The sequence below is a fragment of the Nothoprocta perdicaria genome, unplaced genomic scaffold, assembly GCF_003342845.1.
Source record: "Nothoprocta perdicaria isolate Ctin4 unplaced genomic scaffold, notPer1 scaffold_72, whole genome shotgun sequence".
In the NCBI taxonomy this organism is placed as follows: Eukaryota; Metazoa; Chordata; class Aves; order Tinamiformes; family Tinamidae; genus Nothoprocta; species Nothoprocta perdicaria.
Window position 1 is genome coordinate 642,022 of NW_020455999.1, and position 18,073 is coordinate 660,094.

The 18,073-nt window shown below is 48.7% G+C and overlaps 3 protein-coding genes across 6 annotated transcripts; 2 read left to right on the top strand and 1 right to left on the bottom strand.

The window, feature by feature from the left end:
- Position 1: 1 nt before the first annotated feature.
- CLDN19 (claudin 19) lies at positions 2–1,425 on the top strand (the record flags this gene model as incomplete). The annotated part of the gene is made up of 4 exons (XM_026051070.1): positions 2–161; positions 694–858; positions 966–1,050; positions 1,269–1,425. Coding segments are annotated over 4 exons (567 nt in total), but the record flags the coding sequence as incomplete, so codon positions are not given.
- A 2,882-nt stretch (positions 1,426–4,307) lies between these two features.
- LOC112957431 (claudin-16-like) lies at positions 4,308–5,584 on the top strand. Its single transcript, XM_026051071.1, has 5 exons — positions 4,308–4,421; positions 4,685–4,787; positions 4,915–5,079; positions 5,216–5,407; positions 5,493–5,584. The coding sequence occupies exons 1-5, from the start codon at positions 4,308–4,310 to the stop codon at positions 5,582–5,584; spliced, it is 666 nt and encodes a 221-aa protein (XP_025906856.1).
- Positions 5,585–6,881: 1,297 nt separating this feature from the next.
- Positions 6,882–17,357, bottom strand: YBX1 (Y-box binding protein 1). 4 transcript variants are annotated; one of them, XM_026051033.1, is made up of 8 exons: positions 17,008–17,357; positions 16,630–16,693; positions 12,122–12,155; positions 9,888–9,977; positions 9,368–9,670; positions 8,996–9,078; positions 8,629–8,894; positions 6,882–7,244 (listed from the first exon to the last, which is right to left on the bottom strand). In XM_026051033.1, the coding sequence occupies exons 1-7, from the start codon at positions 17,345–17,347 to the stop codon at positions 8,660–8,662; spliced, it is 1,149 nt and encodes a 382-aa protein (XP_025906818.1). In that variant the 5' UTR covers positions 17,348–17,357; the 3' UTR covers positions 6,882–7,244; positions 8,629–8,659. The 4 variants fall into 4 exon arrangements, with proteins under 4 accessions (XP_025906818.1, XP_025906816.1, XP_025906819.1 ...); XM_026051031.1 differs by having other exon boundaries at positions 8,629–8,906; XM_026051034.1 differs by having other exon boundaries at positions 6,883–7,239.
- Positions 17,358–18,073: the final 716 nt, after the last annotated feature.

Here is an 18,073-nt window from a genome sequence, read left to right on the forward strand (position 1 = left end):
GCTCGCGGCCGCCGCGCTGCCCCAGTGGCGGCAGAGCTCGTACGCGGGCGACGCCATCATCACGGCCGTGGGGCTCTACGAGGGGCTCTGGATGAGCTGCGCCGCGCAGAGCACCGGGCAGCTCCAGTGCCGCCTGCACGACTCGCTGCTCGCCCTCGACGGTGCGTGCCGGGCATCGCTGCGGGTGCTGGGCGCCGCCGCCGTGGGGCTGGTCCCTTCCTCTATGGGGCTGAGCACCCCCACCCATGGGGCTGATCCCCCACCCGGGGGGCTGATCCCCCACCCAGGGGGCTGAGCACCTCCCTCATAAGACTAATTCACCCCCCAGCGTGGGACTGATCCCTGTTATGAGGCCGAGTGCTTTGCTATAGGGTTGAACCCCCTCCACCGAGACTATCTTCCCATTGGGGTCTGATCCCCCCCACCACCACCGCTATAGGGCTGAGCATCCCCTCGATGGAGCTGAGCGACTCCTCCCAAGGTGTGGATCCCCCCATGGGTCTGACCCTCACTCCCACACTGGTTCTGAACTCTGTGGAGGGGAACATCACAGCGAGGAAGAGCACAGTGGGGAGGCAGCACGGGCTTGAGAGCAGGGCTGAGTTGAGCACGGGGTGCAGCACCCTGCGAAACCTTGGGAGTTTTTTCCCCTTTCCCAGCTTTTCCCCCCATTTTTTCCCCACAACCCTGCAGCCCACGTGCAGACCTCACGGGCCCTCATGGTGGTTTCCATCCTACTCGGCTTCTTTGGCCTCATTGTCAGCGTCGTGGGCATGAAATGCACCAGGGTGGGCGAGGACGACCCCGTCACCAAGGGTCGCGTAGCTGTCGCTGGTGGCATCCTCTTCATCCTCTCAGGTAGGACTCCAGCTTCTTGCTCTATTTCTTCCATACTTCCTCTGCCAAAAAAAAAAACACCCCAAAATGGGTCTTGAGAGACACTAATGGGCTCCTCACCTCTGCAGGGCTCTGCACACTGGCTGCAGTCTCCCTCTATGCGGCCCGTGTCACCCACGAGTTCTTCAATCCCAGCACCCCTGTCAATGCCAGGTGAGATCCCCCCTCTCTGTCTCTCTCTCTCTCTCTTTTTTTTCTTTTTTTTTTTCTCTTTTTTTTCTTTTTTTTTCTCTTTTTTCTTTTTCTTTTTTTTTCTTTTTTTCTTTTTTTTTCTTTTTTTCCTTTTTTTTTTTCTTTCTCTGCCATCCTTCCCCCTCTTTTTTTTTTACCTCTTTTTTTTTCCCTCCTGCTTTTCCCCTCCCTGTCTCCAGGTACGAGTTCGGCTCCGCACTCTTCGTGGGCTGGGCGGCCGCCGGCCTCGCCGGCCTCGGTGGCTCCCTGCTCTGCTGCTCGTGCCCAGCGGGTGAGCGGCACCAGCCCCAGCGCTACCGGCCCTCGCAGCCCTCCACTGCCCGCGAGTACGTCTGAGTCCACCCGTCCATCCATCCACCCGTCCATCCATCCATCCGTCCTCCCACTTCCCACAACGCCCTTCTCTGTGTACCCCATCCTGGCGGAGCTTCCCGTTCCGCCAGCACCAGTTTCTCAGGGGCTTTTCCTGACTTCCCCAGGGACAACAGGAACCCCCAAAATGAGTTTTTCCAATATGTTCATTTTTCTAAGAAACAGCCCGGAGTGGTGGGAAGCCCTCGCACAGCTCTGCTGGCTTGGGAAACACTTCAGTGGGGGAAAAATGGGACTTGAGAGCTCAAATATCGGCTCCCGTTACATTTCCAGCCGGTTTCAAGGTAACCCGCTGTCTTGCAGAGCCTCAGCCAGGGCCAAACTTTAATTTTTTTCATTATTTTTTTCTTTTCCTTCTTGAAAACCCCCTCCCCTCCACCAGGTCCCTCAAGCAAAGCCACCTCTGGTCACTACTAACTCCTCCACTGGGCTACATATCCCTTATTTTCCAGCCTGCTTTTCTCTCTTTTCCTCCTTGATTTTTAACTGCATGCCCCCTATTAAAGCATATTCCCCTCAATCCTGTGGGGGGATCCAGCCAGAAGGAGGTCCCCTTCCAAAAAATAACTCCCAGCCAAAGATACCAAAAGCAGGACTTAAAAGAAAACATGAGATTTAAAAGGAAATTAATAAATTAGATTTTTTTTTAATAGTGTGTTGTATATAATGATGGTCTGGCTCTTTTAACACAAAAAAAGTGCCACCAAATTTTCCACGCGGTGCAATCGGGAGGGAATCCCTGCTGTTTTCCTTGGCTCCAGCACTGCTGGCGAGGGGCATTTTTTAGTGTCATTGGCAGGGAGGTTTCATCCCGGCCATCACTTCCTCCCTGCAGCATCAGGAACGCCGGAAAATATTTGGTGTTGGACACACAGAAAGGAGGGGAAAACTTGCTTGGAAAGAAGTATCGGGAGCTGGGGGGAGAATCACTTTTTTCCCTTCAAAAAAGTAATAATTCTATTTCAACACTCCCCTGGGGTATTTATGGTCCCTTACGAGAGCGTCCCATCTTCCTCCCTCCCCAAGAATTTGGAAAAGCCGGGGATGGGACCACAGCCCATATATATCTGTATAGGTGTTTATGGTTCAGCCCTGGGGATCCCGGGATGTGGGAGCCATTGACCAGGGGTCTTGGCCTGGGGTTCTCCAAACCAGTGGCAAAACTGCTTCATTTTCCGCTAGAAATCCCCAAATTGATCAAGTCCCCCAAAATTAACTGCTGCAGAGCAATAGCCTTCCCCCTTCATGGGGGGAAAAAAAGGGAAATATTACTGTTAAAAGTCTTAATTCTGGCCAGCGTGGCTGGAGCCCAGCAGTGGGGGTGGCTGTCGTCGTTATCTCGGCGCAGTCGCAGCCCGTCAGCGGTGAAAGGACTTTTTCCGAGGTTGAACTTGGTCCCTAACCCGCGGGCGTCACGTTGCGGAGCACAAAACCCACCCGCCAGCCCCTGCGAGGGCTTTAGGGAGCCCCACGGGCACCGGGTTCCCACCTCCATCAGGTGACTCCTGGTGCTCGCCGGGGTCCTCAGCGAGAGCCCTGCTGGACTCAAAGCCTTCAAGACGTCGTGAGCAGCTCCAAGGAGGACTCCTCGGCTTGTTCCCTTTGGAAAAAACACGGGTGAGGCTGATGCTGCCCTCGTGAAGGTAATAACTCCCGCAAGGCTCTTTTCATCGCTGATGGGTCAAAGCTGTTCTGAGTTTGGGTGATGGAGAAGGTCCAGCTCTTCTGCAAGGTGGTTCACAGCAGATATTTTTTTTTTCTTTTTTTTAATGAAACTCATTTATGGAGTCGTTTTGCCCAAAACTCTCTTTCCGTGTTGCTTTGCTGCCGAGAAATCCCAGCTCAGACCCACTCCAAAGGGCGGGTTAATGAGCGTTGGCCAACGAGGATGCTCCAGTCGTCCATCCTGAGGTCACTAAGGGTGAGAATTAGGGACGATTCGGAGTTGCCCTGATTGCGAGGGTGGCCCCGCAAGTGTTAAAATGAAGTTGTTTTGAAGTTATGCGAGTGCAAAGAAAGACGGAGCTTTTCCTTTGGAGACGGATTGTTTTTTTTTCTTGCTCACATAACTCAACTGGCTGAACAGATTTTCTTCAAAGCCTCCAAAACAGCCAGGGGTTGGCGGAGGAAAAAGGTTACAGAGAGTTAGCTCAGGAGGGGGCCTGAGAAATTAAAAAATAGGGTAAATTAGAGTCCAAGAGGCTGCTGGAAATCCTGTGGGTGCTGCTGAGTGAGGCTGGCGGAGATGCTCCCGGCTCAGGTCCTTCGTGAGGGCCTCCTAAGAGGGGGGCTGTGGTGCCAAATCTTGCTGGTCTGGTTTTTACCTCCTTAACCCTGTTAATTTTGTTTCCCACAACTGCCTCTCTTTAAAATCCAACTTACGGGAACCCCTCTACCCAACGCGCTGCCATGGATGTTGCAAACGGTGATGCCAAGATTTGGGTTGCCAGGGATGGAGGCATCAAGATAGCTGAGGAGTTGGGCTACCAGATTAGAGGGTCTGGCCACAGCAGGAAGGGTGGATTCCAAACTGCTCTTGGTTGCCTGAAGAGCTGTGCTACAGTTGGCAGCTTTAGATGATCCTTTTGGAAGATGTGATGCAAGATGTGATGGAAGCAACTCAATGAGGACATGTCTCCACTGCAAAATGAATATGTCCCTCAGCTCCTGGCCTCCACATCATCTCAGCTAGAGCTCACTGGCAGTGCTGAAGCCCTTGAGATGAGCCCCAAATGTCCAGACAACTCACCTGGGCTGAGAAGAGCCTAGTCAGGAAGGTGGGAAGTACTTTTGTGGGCAGGGTGGTGGTGGCAGGAGTCTGTGTCTTTGCCCTCATAGGTGTCCCCATGAGCATGGTCTTGCAGATGATGGCATTTGGCATTGCTCTGCTCTCAACCCTCTTCCTGGTCATTGCCACGTGCACCGACTGCTGGATGGTGAACGCTGATGACAGCTTGGAGGTGAGCAGAACAGCAAGGGGGCAGTCAGGACTTGGTCTGGGTTACAGCTTGTCTTCACAAGCCTAGAGAGAAGATGATGGTCTAAGCTCACTCTTGCCCTGGAAAATTAGCCAGGAGCTAGAACAGAAAGGAGTCTCCAGGACCTGTCAGGCCATGGTGGTGAGACCCAAGCAGGCCTGCTTTGCTGCCTGGGGAGTTGAGGGGCTCCGTGGTGCTTTCAGGGGTACCCACCTTCTCCTTGAGCTTTTCTCCGCCCCTTCCAGGTGAGCCACAAGTGCCGGGGGCTTTGGAGGGAGTGTGTCACCAACATGCAGGATGGGGTCAAGACCTGTGACCAGTATGACTCCATTCTAGCGGACCATCCAGGTAAGGTGACATGCAGTGGGGGACACTCACTGATGGACCAGTTGCTTCTAGGGGGGACGTGGAGCAGTCATGGAGCAGAGGGCTGCCCCTTTCTCAGCACCATTTCTGCTCTTTTCACCCTTCCCAGTGAAGATCGTGGTGACGCGGACGCTGCTGATCGCAGCGGACCTCCTGGCGGGCCTGGCTTTGGCTATACTGCTTCTGGGACTCGACTGCATCAAGTTCCTCAAGGAAGAGCCCCACATCAAGCTGAAGATGTGTTTCGTGGCCGGCATCATCCTCAGCATCGGGAGTGCGTGGCCGGGCTGTGGGCAAGGGATGGATGGAAGCAGTCTGGGGGGCAGGAGGTCTTTGGGGCTGTCTTGGGGAGGGTCCTGGGGAGCAGGCGGTGGTTTTGGTGCTCTCTTCACAGGCCCTACTCCTCCTAGGCGTCCTGGGTCTCATCGGCTCGGTGTGGTATGCGGTGGATGTCTACGTGGAGAGAGCCACGCTGGTGGCCCACAATATCTTCTTGGGAGTCCACTACGACTTCGGGTGGTCCTGCTGGCTGGGGATGGCCAGCTCCACTGGCTGCCTGGTGTCATCCGTCGTGCTGACCTGCTGCCTCCACGTCCGCACAGGTCAGCTCGCGTCATCCCCTCCCAGCCAGCCGAAGGCCGGCGACACCCTCTGGAGAGTGACACAGGCCCTCGTTTCTTCCACCAGACTCCAGCAGCCACCAGCAACCGCAGGGACCTGCCCGCGCGCGGGGAAGGACGCCCACCAGCAAGATGTATGCCATGGATTCCCGCGTGTGACACCACCCCGCGGCTCCCACCCCCCTTACAGCCCTGTCACCTTTGCCATTGTCCCCAAATTATGCTTTATAAAATAAATAAATGCCAAGGAGCAGCACAGAAAGAGGTAGGACGTTTGCAAATTCACCGCATTCCCACCTCATTTTTCCTCAGGAAACTTGGCTACTTTGAACAAATCTGGTCCATAGCGCTTCCTACAAGGAGCAACACTGACTCCGTGTGGCCAGGGACCCCGAGGACACCATGACCCACCGCAAGTTTTTCCTGTGCTGTTACGAGTTTAAGGATTTTTTTCTCCAAAGGGTTGTCGTCCTCTCCTTGAAAAACCTGGGGGAATACACTCCACTAACCCAGGAAATGAGCGTGGAGAAAAAAATGCTCTCACTGCTGCTCCCAGTCCTTGTCCTTGCTTCTAAAACGGATCCATTCCCAATTCTGGGAATGCTGAAGGCATCAGAAGGCAGAGGCTACAGCTTTGGCCACTTCTGCTATGGGTTGGAGATCAGAGGTTGGGTCAGAAACAGCTCTAGCTCTCCAGAGTCCCTAAATACCCCTCTCCAGAGAGTAGCCCAAACACTCAAACACTTCCCTCTAACCTACCAAGAAACTTCCCCCCAACCTGCCCTAAATTCTCCTCTCCTGGGCATCAGACAGCAGCCAATTTGTCAGGGTCTCATCTGTAAGAACATGAAACGGGTTTCAACGGGTCAGATGATGAGTTCAAGAATCCAAACCTCAGCTCCATATAGGCACTTTTCCAGTGGGGATGCAACCAAGCTACTCCCGCAGCTTTTAGAAAGCCCTTCGGCTGACACCAAGCTTCTGCATCTGTCCCTGCTGTCAAGGGTCACCAGCACCTAAAGACTCCCAGGTCGTTACAGCAGAAAGGGGGCATCAAATCACCCCTGCACCTGGCAAGAGCCCAGGCCTTTCCCCTTGGGACAGAAGAGGTTCTAGAGGCCTCTGGGAATGTCTTCTCACAAGAACCTGGGCTCAGAAACAGGTGGCAAATTCAATTAAATCCCACCACAGGAAAGTGAGGGGAGGGCAGCCACAAACACACACCAGTGGGGCAGGAATGGGAGAATACCTGACTTGCAGTCACACACGTTGCCCTCTGGCTTCATAAGAGCTTCAAAGTGAAGAGCACAGGAGATGAACATTTTGATCAAGATCTCTAAACACAAAATAAAGCAGACATTTTGTTTTCAAACCCTCTTACAAGCACTTCATTTGCAATATTTCATATTAAAAGAGGTTTAAAAGACAGACAAGCACATGAGATAATTCTTTAAGACCTTTATTAACAGATGCTTGCAGTTTGACTTGAAAAAATCAGGTGTACATTTCATACAAATTAAAAATGAGGTTCTTAAAAATCTCAACTTGACCAGATATGAAACAATTTAAAAACCTTTAAAGGTGTATTGAGAAAAAACAGGCTTTTAAAAAACGTGTTTATCGTTTCCAAAAGGAGACTTCTTTAGGTAAAAATAATAAAAACCCCATGCTGCATAGATAATGCAGATAGTTCTAGTAATCTGGTCAACAGCAAAAAGCAAGCACTTAAGGTCTTCAGTTCCAATTCTTTTGTTCATTTCTTATTGCTGGAATTTCATTTTCTTTTCTTCATTTCATAGTCTTTTCTTTGATGACTAAACTGGAAAAGAAACAAAAAAAGCATCGTCAGATGGGTACCAGAGATGAAGCTACTTGCACCTTAAGCTCGCACAGAGCTAATTTACCTACACGCAAGTGGAAAATCATAAACTCGCACACGAGCAAGATGCATCTCCACCATCAGGTCACCTGCCAGTAATGAGCAACAGCCCCTCATTTGCAAAACCTACGGCAATGGATTCCAGAAAGAGTCAAAAAACACGGCCGTGCCACCTACACCTCTCCGCTCACCAGCCTCCTGCCCTGGAGATGTCCATTCTTTGTTAAACCAGGATATGACACCAGTTCTACCACTGCATCCTCTGCGTGTGATGTGAATTTGAAGAGGCAGCAAACAAGCAACACGAATGACTTTCAGCAAGCTGCGAGCCCTTCAAGGGTTCCTTGGAATCAAAAGGCTTGCGGCTGCTCATGACGAGCTCCTGGCCATTGCTAACTCTGATTAACTTCATTAGTGTGACCATTAATTAGCACTCACACCACAGTCTAACTGCACCTTGCTGTTTGCCTGTCTTCCAGGCAAAGATTGGTGAAGGAACACAAGGGGGAAGGAGGTGAACACGGGAAAAAAAAGAAATGCAAAAGGGAGGAAGAGCAGACGAGGAAAGTGCCAGAAAAAGAAGAACTGAGGACAAGAACAATTATCTGGGCAGGGAATGTATTTCAACTAGCAACACTGTGCAACAGGAGACAGCACCAACCATGTGTCAAATCACAACCTATTGGCCTCACAAGGAAGGTATTTTAGCAACTGACCCTCGCACAACCCTCCCACAAACAGCAAGCACTTTGCCCTGCCAAACTGAGCCCCAAATTGGCCGCTACCACTAAACACACAGAAAAAGGGCTAGACTAGTTCTTGCAATGTCTTTTTTTTTTTTTTTGTAAGCTGCTAATGAGACATTCCTGCAAAACTCATGCCAAGTTATCAAAACTTAACACCTGGAGATCTCAGTTCTGCTCACATACTCTCTGGGGTTGAGCCAGCAGAAGCCAAAATGATTTTAGATCCAAGAAAATTTTCCTCGGGGGTTTCATGCAAGTTTTTCCTAGCAGAGCACTTTCAGTCACTGCACTCAACTATTATCTGTTGGATTCGTATCTATGTGACTGTCCCGAGTCTGAAACACAGGATATAACGGAAAGTTTAAGACTAATTCACTAACAAAAAGCCTGTTGGGTAACCAAGTCCTCTAATTAACCTCACAACTCTGTTGACATTAATGACTATGCTCAACTCTGACCCCCTTACCACAGACAATACGTACTAGCAGAAACAGTACAAACTTGTACGGCAAAAATTAAGAGGGGAATTTCAGCAAAAGGTCAATCAAACCATCCCTTGGAAGGCTCTGCACACGCACCCGGATGATGGTAGAGATGTTAAGCCGGTATTTACTCAGCCCCGCCCTGCTCGGCCTCGGGAGCGGACGTGTTCTCAGCTGGTGGTTCGGCTGTCTTCGTCTCTTTGCCATCTTGTGGTTTAGGGTTCTCTGGGCGTCTGCGTCGGTAGTTGAAGTTACGCCGGTACCGACGTTGAGGTGGCTGCTGACCTTGGGTCTCATCCCCTTGGTTCTCTTTGTCTTCTTCGTTCCCGTCCTCCCTCGGCTGTCTTTGACGAGGAGGACCCCTGAAAGTCAAGCTGGGCTTTAAAAATGCAGCATCTGAGCAAGGCGACATCGCGTGCGAGTAGCCAGAGCGCCAGGGAACAAAAGCCGATGCGCAGCATACCTGCGAAACCGTGGTCGATACCCTCGATACATGTTCTGCCTGACTGGTCTACCTTGCTCTCCTGCACCCTGGTTGTCAGCACCCTGCAAGACATCCAGCAACAAGCCACCTTAGCCGCACACAAAAGCACGTGAACAGCGAGCCAACTGATTCCGCTAAGAGGGAAGGGGACAGTAGGGTTGTCACATGCACTCTAAAATTTAGAGTTTTCTTCCAGTTAATCACACAGTTGATATCAAATTCGACACAACCGACATCAGTTCAAGCCATTCTTACTGATAAGTTCCATTGAGAATGTCTTGACCAAGGGGATCCCATCACCCCGCCCCACTGGAATCCAGCCAGTAATATCAGATTTTGTGCAAGTTTTACCTCTACTATCTCTCCCTGCACGGGAGGGTTGGAATATTGTGGTCGACGCCCGTAGGGCCTACGCATATAGTAAGGTGGGTACCGCCGCCTGCGGTAAGGACGGCGTTGCTGGGCTTGACCTTCTTGGATGTTCTCTGCTCCTTCGTTCTTTTCCCCACTCTCACTATTCTGGTAGTTTTGCTGGTAGTTGCGCGGAGGACCCCTACGACGTGGATATCGTCTGTAATGGTTACGGTCTGCTGCGTATTTACTGCCTTGCACTGGAACTCCACCAGGGCCTGTAACATTAGCTGCCTCCGCGCCCTAGGGAACAAGAACAAGGTAAAACAACAGGCAGCAAATCAGTCACGGCATAATATAATTAAATACGGTGCAACAATTTACATCCACACAGGAAGACAATGAGAAACCATTAGCCTCCTTGAATATCATGAGGCATCTGCTCAAACCACAGACACCACACCAAAAGCAGCAGCCCGAGTTTGCTGTGCACAGAGCAGCAACCGGCACAGGCACTTACCTTCTCTCCCTCAACCACATCAAACTCCACGGTCTCTCCATCTCCTACGCTGCGGAGGTACTTCCTGGGGTTATTCTTCTTTATGGCAGTCTACCAATGTAATATTCCAGAATTACATTTACAGGCACAGCATAAAAATGCTACTTTGCATACGTGAAGTCATTTAAGAACAACTTTAAGCGCTTAAGTTCTTAGAAGATATGTCCTCTTGAAGGAACAATTAAACCACATAGAAAAACCTACAAAAAGCTGCGAAAATTAGCTGCACTACTACAGCTCTGCCATACCGGAAACACAAAGGCCTTTCAGGAATGTTTAAAAACAAACACCCTCTGAGGAGCTACAAAATTGATACAAAGTGGCCACAATATTTCTAACCAATGTTTAACACAGTTTTTCAAAGTATTTGCACATTCCTCTGGAGCATTTCTTTTTAATTAACACAGAAACCTGCTCCAGCCCTTCCAATCACATGACTCAGATGTCTGGGCCTCTGTGTGCTTCCCACAAAAACAGTTTGCTGTAGCTTACATCCAAATGTGGTTGTCCCGAGCTATGCCAGCACATCAATGGCCAGAAATCATGAATTTTCCTCAATGTTCCCACATTGTGGTAGAAGTCATAGTACTTATCAACCACAAAACTACTCCAGATGTGTATTTTACACCAACAACTAGACCTGCTAAGGTGACAGCACCAGAGATACCTCTGCATGTACCCCCATGCTAAGTGGCACTATCAGAAAGGGGTGATTTTTGAGCTATTCAGAAACAGGTAGCATTTTTATTAAGCACTGATACTCTTGTCAAACAGAATATAGTTTGAGAATAGAGTGTTATCAAACACCAACCGAATACAAGCGCAATGATTTCACAATAAGAGCATTCCACTAGTTTGGGCCCTAAAACGGAATAAAATCCACGTAACACATTCACAAGTTTCAGTCTACAGAGCAATCATTTCAGAGGGGAAACAGAAAAGCACTAGTTGTTGAATAGAACAGATATTCATGAAAACTGCAGATGGGAAGTGGAATTCCTAGACAAATTGATTTGGTTCAATTTAGACTCCTAAAACCAGTCTGTTCTGAAAATTGTTTAACAAGCCACTACCAAGCTATGCTTTTAGAAACATGAACGGTAGTTACAGTTTAATTTCAGGACACATCATCTAGGTCAAGATTACTTACATGTTATATACTTGCAAATCAAGCAGTAAGCCTGACTGCTTTCCTTCAAGGTAGAAATTCCTGCCTCAGTACAGAGAAATCTGGTAGAGTCTCTTAGACTTTTTCCAGGACCCATTAGAAAGCTACTCATTATAAACAAACACCTCTACATTCGTATAACCAATAACTGAGGTGTAGTGCAGTCACATTTAGAGTTAACAAATCAAACTGAAGTCCAAACACTTCTGATTTTTGCCTTTTCCTCTCTTAGTGTTAACAGCATTAGCTCTATACTTTTAAGTCACAACAAAAGAACAATCCATGGACTTCTAAAGGCAAAAACTAAGACACACTGAGTCAAGAACTCCTTGGGGAGCTGCTCTACCAGGACACTGAACAGGAGTGTCCGAAGCAGAAAGTATAAAAAAAAACAAACAGACTTGATCACAGGGATTCCCAGGAAGTCACGCACAAAGGACTGAAGTGTTAACACAGCTGTCCCCACTGCAGAGCCTCACTGATCAGAGTCTTACAGATCTGGTCTACTTCCCAGAGGGCAAGAGAGAGTAACTCCTAAGATTAAGATGGTTTAGGTACTGCTCTTGTATTAACTGCACCTATCTGGTAAACTGATGAAAAAACTAGCCATTAAAGTGAAGCCTGACTTTCCTTAGCAGGCCCTCATTTAAATCCCCTCACGCTGCAAACTTTTTGTTTAAGCTTTTTTCCATAATGAACTCAAGTGGACATCTCACAATTGTCTTCAGGTAATTAGAGTAGATTGCCCAGTCGTAAAAATTGCACTGTCCCCAGTTATCAGTCTGTTCAGTCCCACAAATTTCAGGCCCTGATGATGACTGCATGTGGATATCTGGAATCTGCAAGAATGTTCTACTTGGAATCCAAAAGTACAAGATAAGTTTTCTCTTAAAGCACCTTCTTTTGAAACACAGGAGATTATTCTACAACTTCAGTCCTTTCTAGATAAGGTCAGACATAGCAAATTTCAGAGAGAATCAATATTTCAATTTAAAGAGAGAAAAATCTGTTCTCATAGAAGTCTTACCTGATGGACAAACACATCTTCCTTGGTGTCATTCCTGCAAGACAACATGAAATTCAATTTCAGATGTGAAATGCACAGTAAGTTAGTCCTGCTCAGAATCAATTGTATGGAATAGGGAGAAAACAGGGAACTGTCAAGACAACACCAACTAGCTTTCACTGTCAACGTTGCTCCTCCATCTGCTGTCAACTACTCCCTTAATAGTCTACTGCTTCCAAGTAAAGCAGTATTGGCAACTAACCTATGCAAGGCTCAGAGTGCACACTGCAGTCCAAAAATGTTTCATAAAAGCATATAAGAGCCATGCAACCAAAACCTTTGAGAAACTATCATGTATCCCACAGGTCATAGATCAGAAACAATTTTGAAGGATTCAGAGAAGGTAAAAAATAGAAAAGTAATACTACTCCTGGTGGACTAATATTTTTCAAACAGAAAGAGGGATTAAAAAAAAAAAAACACCTCCACTGATGCATTTTTCTTTCTAAAGACAGCTTTACCCTAAGGCAGTAGTTAGAAGGAAAGAAATCAATTCCATTTTAATATAGAGGGAATGTTTGAAAATGGCTATTGTATCACCGCTCAAGTGTGCATTATCAGATTTCCCACAGGCTACAGTGAGTTTTCATGAAGAATCCAAACATGAAGACAGTGACCTTGAAAAGGCAGTTTCATTGATATAAACCAAGCCCAAAATGCTTTTGATAACCACGATTTCCAGGGCAGAGGAGATATGGCTGCACAGTGTCATGTGCACATGAATCACATGGGCTCCTTACTCTCCAATTCACCCATGATCTCTTTAGCATTACATCCTCTCCACTTTGAAGTCCCTGCACTGAAGAACTTAACGGCATGTGCTCATCATGCTCCATGAAAGCAAGATATCCAAGGTGCACTTGTAAGAACAGGAAGTGAAGAGATAGGGTTTCTCTAAGAGAAAACAGAAGGCAACTCAAGTCCACACCTCCAAGAAACATAACCTAAACAAATATCAAAAAAAAAAAAAAAACCCTTTAAAACAGTTGCACTGAAGTTTTCACAACCATCAAGCTAAGTTGGACCAGTCAGCAAACCACATGCTCAACCAAAGTTGGTCGAGTTTCTGTTCTGCAACTAAGAGGCAGAGCCGGAACAGCCTTGACATTGGCTTGAGAGCTGCACTCGCCATTTCCATCACTCAGAATGAACTCAGTAACAGACACACATGCAAGCTCACATTGTATCTACCGAACCTCATGGTGAAGTTCATCTCAAGTTATTCCACGGACCAATGACTCAACAGCAAAGTGGGCTTTATTTCCCAGAATGACTGGTTAAAGCCAAAGCAAAGCAAGCTGCTATTAAATTTGCTCATACCTGTAACTTCAGCTGTGGTTAAGAGAATCAAGAATTTGCCTTTACTATAGAGTTCGGTATTCCCAGCTCTATTGCTAATCGCCTTTGAATCATTAAAATCATTTTTCGAAGTCAACTCAATGCCATAGCTATCATGTCGGACAGCAGCACAAAACATAACTGGCTTGATCATAGAGTTGATGCCTGGAAATATCTCAAAGATTGCAGGAATAAGATAAGCAAAAGGAACACTGCATAGAAATTTTGATTATTAAGAGGCAACTTATCTTCTTCCCCCAAGTTGCAGCATCTAGAAACCCATGAAAAGCTACAGCTTAAACACTTCCTTGTTAGCAATGCAAGATCTCTTACCAGATTCTCCAAAAGCTGAAAGAGTTCAGGGAAGAGAGAGAAATTTTTTTTTTTTTTTTAAATCAATCAAAAAAACTTGTAAAGCCAGGTTCCAAGAAAAACCCTGCTTCCATTTCAGTTGGTAAGCGCTGCTTAAAGCCACACTCCTATGTTCTACAAGGACAGATACCAGATATCCTTGTCCAAGTTAGATTTTGAACACTGAGTCCAGATGCTTAAGTCTTTTTGAAAAGGTATTTTCTCTTCAGGATCATACAGGAATTTTACATAGAAATAATTCAAGGCATACATGTGCTTATTTAAAAAATATATAGTGGCTGAGTAATAAATATATGTATATATATTGGTTGATACAACAACCAGTGATGTGTTTTTCAGCAATAACATCTAGGAGCAACTCACGTCTTGCCACTTGATTGGTGTGCAAATAACAAACAGCTATCACTTTCTCAAAGAAATCCCTCATTCTGAAGGTATAACAAGCCACTAATCTTTGCAGTCAAATGATTCTCCCCATACCATCTTCAAAACAAAGAAATCAGACAAGGAAATGAAACATGGCATGGAAATGCCACTTTTAAGCCCAGCAAAGCTCTGAATGTAAAGTCTGATACTAATGTGAAGCTCCAATTATGGTAATAGGACCAAGTCAGTGGCCTACACCTTCATTTATTATTTTGACAACTGCAAGAAGAAGTTGACATATGATCAGATTTTAAACCCATATTTCAGAATAGAATTGCACTTCTAACATTAAAAGACAAAAGAAGTGCTTTACATGAACATGCATCCATTTCAAAGCTGAAATTTAGCTGCAAACAGACCCAGATGAGCCAAATATGAGCAGAAGCTTTTGCAACATCTCCCTCAGAGCAAGCCAGAGAGATTCCTTAGCTGTGGAAATGTCCTCAAGTTCAGTTCTCAGACTGGAGCTCTAATCTCTCGATAACATGAGATCATGCTGGGTTTCTCATTAAAATGGCAACCTCAGGGATTAAACAGCTGCCAAATTAATGAGTAGGGAAACTATTCAGATGTCTTAACTACCTGCTGTTGCTTCCTCGCTTGACTCACATAACTGAGCATTTCCAGCAATGACTGGAGCAGGAAAAAGCCTTCCCTAGAGGCAGAGTTTGCGCCCTGTGACTTTACAGGCGGCTACAAACGTTACAGATGCTAAAGCCTGCAATACTGACAACTGTTCAATACTTAACATTCAAACTACACATGAAGAATGCATTCAATTTAAACCAGGCAGAATCCAGTTTTTAAAGTTCTAGACACAAAATCAAGTAAAGAGCTTGGCAGATATTTGAAACTGGGTCACAAACTAACATGGGCAGCTTAAAAGGCAGTATTTACAACAAACCCAAATAAGAGATGCAATAAAAACTCCAGTATCTGTGCTTGCTTCCCTGAACAAGGATTTCAGAGTCTTTCACCAAGTTCTGAAACATTTGTTTTGAGGTCTCACAGCTCTAATTAAATCTTTCTTCAACTTGAGCCCTAGCAAGCTAAAACTGAAACATGTTCAACACCTTATTCTCATCCAAGGACCTTCTATTTAGAAGGAAAAGGCAAAAGCAACATGTAAGAGGAACTACAGGTATCTTGTGGCTTACCCTGTTGGCCAAGTTTCTGAGAGATGCTTCCCACTGAAGAAAAGTACCAGCACCAAGTGTTTAAAAGGCAGTAGACTCTAGTGATTTGGCCTCTACAAAATCCTCCCTACTGAAGCACTCCACAACCAATTTGTAGAGTAATTCTACACTCCTCTCCCAAGTCACCACTAGACAGCTCACTGCTCTGTGGAGACTTCAGGTAAACACTTGAAATTAAACAGTGAAGTTTTTCATTTTTTCATTTTAGCCCTGAATCTTTTAAGGATTGGCCTTTTTGAGAATTTCTTACACAAGTCTCATATCTAGATATAATCATATTGCACCACAGAATCACTGCCATAACACGCAAGGTTACACAGTATAGCCTCATGACAGAAGGTAGGAGCTTTTACAATTTCCCCTGCGTTCAGAGCGCCACAGGAGAACAACTATCAAGCGCCTCAAACAACTGCTTGCACTGATGTTCCTGAACTCCTTATAAAAGCTGAAACAAATATTCTGTGTGCCAATAACTGGCGGACCTTAATACTCTAATAGAAAAAAGGAAAAAAAAATTATAAGGGAGTATATATATATATAGGAAATACCACTACAAAAAGGGAATGTAATAAATTGTCAAGGGTCTTGTCAAAATTGAAATACTTGGTGGAAAATATATATATATATATATTTTATATATAAAGGACAGTAAGGGTGAAAAAAAATGGAAGCAGGGCAGGGCCCACATTATCAGTAGCTCCTGGGAAGCATCGCTGTGCAGGCAGCATTTATCTAGTGCTACCAAGGCCTGCTGCCCCTGACAGGAGCCAGCCGCCCGTCTCTCTCCTGCCTCTCAGTTGGCGGCACCCACGTGTTACTCCGGAGTGCACTTGAACTTGAGTCCAACGTCTGCTCGCGCCCAGCGGGTGAAGTAACAAAATAATTATAATAAGCAGTAACGATGAAAAGATTTATAATGCAACAGTGCGAGAATCCATGGCTCTGCTAGGGGCTCGCGGAGGGTGTGCGGGGAGCGAGGCAAGCTCTGCTGCAGCCCTCCCCGAGGCTAAACACGTCGCACCGCGCTGAGCACCGCGACAGGAGCGCCAGGACCCGCTCCGGGAGCGGGATGACAGTTTCGGGAGCCCGAGCGCCTCCGAAGCGGCCAAGCTCGACCGCCCCGCGCGCCCCGCTCACCTGTTGATGAAGCCGTAACCGTTCCGTACGTTGAACCATTTCACTGTTCCCAAAACCTTCGTTGCTGCGGGCGGAAGAGACACGTAAGCGGCGGCGGGGCGGCACGTGGCGGGGCGGGCCGCACACAAAGGCCCCGCGTGGCGGACATTTTGAGTCGCTCCGCGCCCGCCCCGCCCCCACCCGCCACGCGGGGCCCGGCCGCGCGCGCGGGAAGCGGCAAGGAGGCGGGGGGGGGGGGGGGGGGGCGCGCAACGGTCGCGCGTGCGGGTGGCGACGGCGGGGGGAGGGGCCCAACGGTCGCACCGCCCTGAGGGGAAATGGGGAGCATGGGGGGGGGCACCGCCCCCCGCGCCCTCCCCGCCGCTCTCCCTTCCTCACCGATGACCTTCTTGTCCCCGCCGGCGGGAGGCGCCGCCGAGGCCAGGCCGCTGCCGCCGTTGCCGCTGCCGCCGTTGGGTTTGGAGTCGGCGGCGGCGGGGGCCGCCGCGGCGATGGGGGCGGCGGGCGGCTGCGTCTCGGCCTCGCTGCTCATGGCGGCGGCGGTTCGGTGCGGACGGTGGTGGTGACTGGCTGTTGTGCGCGCCGCCTCCCGCGGTGTGATGGTGACTCGAGGCCGGCCGTTGGTGGGGGCGGGGGGGGCTGCTCCCTGCTCCGGGCTCGCTGAGCTCCGCTCTCCGCTCCCGATACCGATCGAACTGACCACAATGGCGGCCCGCATCGGCTAGCCACCCCGCACGCCCCGCCCCGCCCCGTGACCATTGGCTGCGCTGCCTGCCCGTCCGCCGGCGCGACGGCTCATTGGACCGTCTTGCGCTCCCGGCGCCCGCCGCGGAGAGCGCCATTGGGGGATGCGCCTGCTTTTCAGCAGAGCCGCGCACTCATTGGCTGCGCCGCCTCGGAGCTGCCAGGATCCCGATTCTTGCCGGCCTCCTCGCGAGCTCCGCCTCTGGGGTCCCATTGGCCGTCGCCGCCGCCGCTCCCGCCCCCTCACGGGCCAAGCCGGGAAGTGGGGGGACCACGTGGCCGCAGACGCCTTCGGCCGAGCCCGCATGTGGATCCCGGTCCCAATCCTGCATCCAGGCCAAAGCCCATATCCGCATCCCACAACCAATCCCAGATTCAGATCCAATCCCAGATTCCGACTCCAGACTCGATTCTGGATGCAGACCTGATCCCAGATCCAGATCACTGACCCAATTTCATAACCAGACCTAATCCTAGGTCCAGATTCTAGACCCGGGACCCAGTCTTGGATTGGATCCCAGACCCAGTCCCAGATATGGACCCAATCCTGGACTCAGGCCCCATTCACAATCCTAGATCCACATCCCAGACCAACTCCCAGGCTTGGACCCTGGGCTCAATCTCAGATCTGGACTCCAGACCCGATCTCCGATATCGACTGAATCCCAGATCCAGCTACTGGACCCCGTCCCACATCTTG